Source organism: Mizuhopecten yessoensis, unplaced genomic scaffold (assembly GCF_002113885.1).
Source record: "Mizuhopecten yessoensis strain PY_sf001 unplaced genomic scaffold, ASM211388v2 scaffold5573, whole genome shotgun sequence".
Taxonomy (NCBI): Eukaryota; Metazoa; Mollusca; class Bivalvia; order Pectinida; family Pectinidae; genus Mizuhopecten; species Mizuhopecten yessoensis.
Window position 1 is genome coordinate 45,787 of NW_018406116.1, and position 1,882 is coordinate 47,668.

General features: G+C 35.7%; 1 protein-coding gene across 1 annotated transcript; it reads right to left on the reverse strand.

Moving 5' to 3' along the window:
* Positions 1–6: 6 nt before the first annotated feature.
* LOC110450967 lies at positions 7–985 on the reverse strand. Its single transcript, XM_021498782.1, has 2 exons — positions 598–985; positions 7–475 (listed from the first exon to the last, which is right to left on the reverse strand). Exons 1-2 carry the CDS (start codon positions 832–834, stop codon positions 284–286), a joined length of 429 nt encoding a protein of 142 aa, XP_021354457.1. The 5' UTR covers positions 835–985; the 3' UTR covers positions 7–283.
* Between the last annotated feature and the right edge of the window lie 897 nt (positions 986–1,882).

The following is a 1,882-nucleotide window of genomic DNA, read 5'->3' on the forward strand; positions in this document are numbered from 1 at the left end:
CAACATATACAAAAATAATGAAATGAATTTTGTGATCTTCTAAATAATGTCTCTCTAAAATTTCATAATTTCTTAGGTAAAGAATTGTACGTATAGAAAGCTCTGGGTATAAATTCCTCAATCTAGTACAAATTGCCTTTCACAGTTCATATCCAAAACACATTCGATGAGGAACAAGTATGAAACTTACTTTAAAATCAATAATATATTTTATACATTGTCCTTCGGGTATATCCACAAGTTCATTGTTCAATCGGAAGAATACACGATATGGAATCTTCACTCATGCAAAATCTTCCCAAATGTTTGAAGGTTGAGAAATTTGAATATATGCCTGTTGTTGAGCTTGGCGAGGTTGACTTGACACGTCTTGTTGAAGCGGAACCTGCTGGAGGGTTTGAGCTGGCATGGCTTGTTGAAACGGAACTTGTTGTTGAGGTTGGCTTTGTGTCTGGTAGTTGATTTGACCCTGAATCTAAAAAAAAAAACATGAGAAAAAAAATATAATCAATTTTCCACGTTACAATGTTGGCTAAATGAAAAGAATTCAAACTAAAAAACAAAGATGACATAAATCTAAAAAATAATACAACATACCTGAGGCAGCAAATGAAGCTCTCCTTGCAGGTCGGTCTTGAGGCTGCAAATGTCTTCGTATTCTTCCCATGAGATGCTTATCGATTTTTCCCTAGAGTTAATGTGAACATAGAGTCCATTGTTTCCCTCAAAGCGGTTGGTTGTTACTTTCAATCTCTGCGATAATTGGCTGACAAGTTTAGGTTTTCCGTTAGCATTATGCAAATCTACCTGTCCATAGACAATTGGAGTAGCCATCTTCTTAAAAGGTATCGATGCAGATCTTTAAGTGGATATGTTCTAACACTAATCTTGCAGGTATATTTATATGTTTTGTCATTATTTAATGTGGGCGCATCATCAGCCAATGAAAATGTATGTATCATATGATTGGCTGGTTTGAGATTATACCGTATCCAACCAGATCGAAACACTTGGGAACATATGCAGAACAAAAAGAAACTGCGCAGAACATATGGAAGTACGGTTGTGTTCTTAATTTTAAACCACAATTATTCTCCGACCACAAGTTTCCACATAAAATACACACATTGATAAAACCACAAGGACTTCCTCTGTGTGAGAAGTTCAGATATGTAGCAATTTGATTATAACGACCATCTTCTGTCGTAAACACGTTCCGTCAGACTTGATGGTGCCAGTTTCCGCTTAAAATAGGGATGTTGCGGTTAACTAATAAAAAGTTAAAACCACAAGAATTTCCTGTTCGTGTCTTCAAAACTCTCACGTAGTAGAATTTCAAGTACATCAACCTACATGTGTTCCCTTAACGACCATCCTCTACCGCAAACATAGGATGTTGTGGTTGCCTTAATATAAAGGTAAATCCGCAAAAACATATATGCAATCGTTTATCATACATTAAAGGCTGTTCCCAAATGAGAAAAATACGCAATAATATCCCATCTGTCAGACTTGATGGTGTCAGTTTATGCTTAAAATACGGACGCTGTGGTTACTTTAATATTAAGCCAAAACCACAAGAATTTCCTGTTCGTATTTTTAAAGCTTTCATCTTTCAGAGTTTTAAGCTTGTCAACCCACCCATAATGACCATTCTCCGCCGTTAAATAAACGAGCTACCACAAAAAAAAGTGACAATTTAATCTTGGTACGTATAGTATATTTAAAACAGATGCGAATACCAGCAACTGGGAAAAAAATAACTTTTAACATGAAAAAATTAATATCTTAAAAGGTGTTAATTTGGACACCGCGGTCACCTTAATGTTAAAACCACTTGATTTTTAGCTCACCTGGCACAAAGTGCCAAGTGAGCTTATGC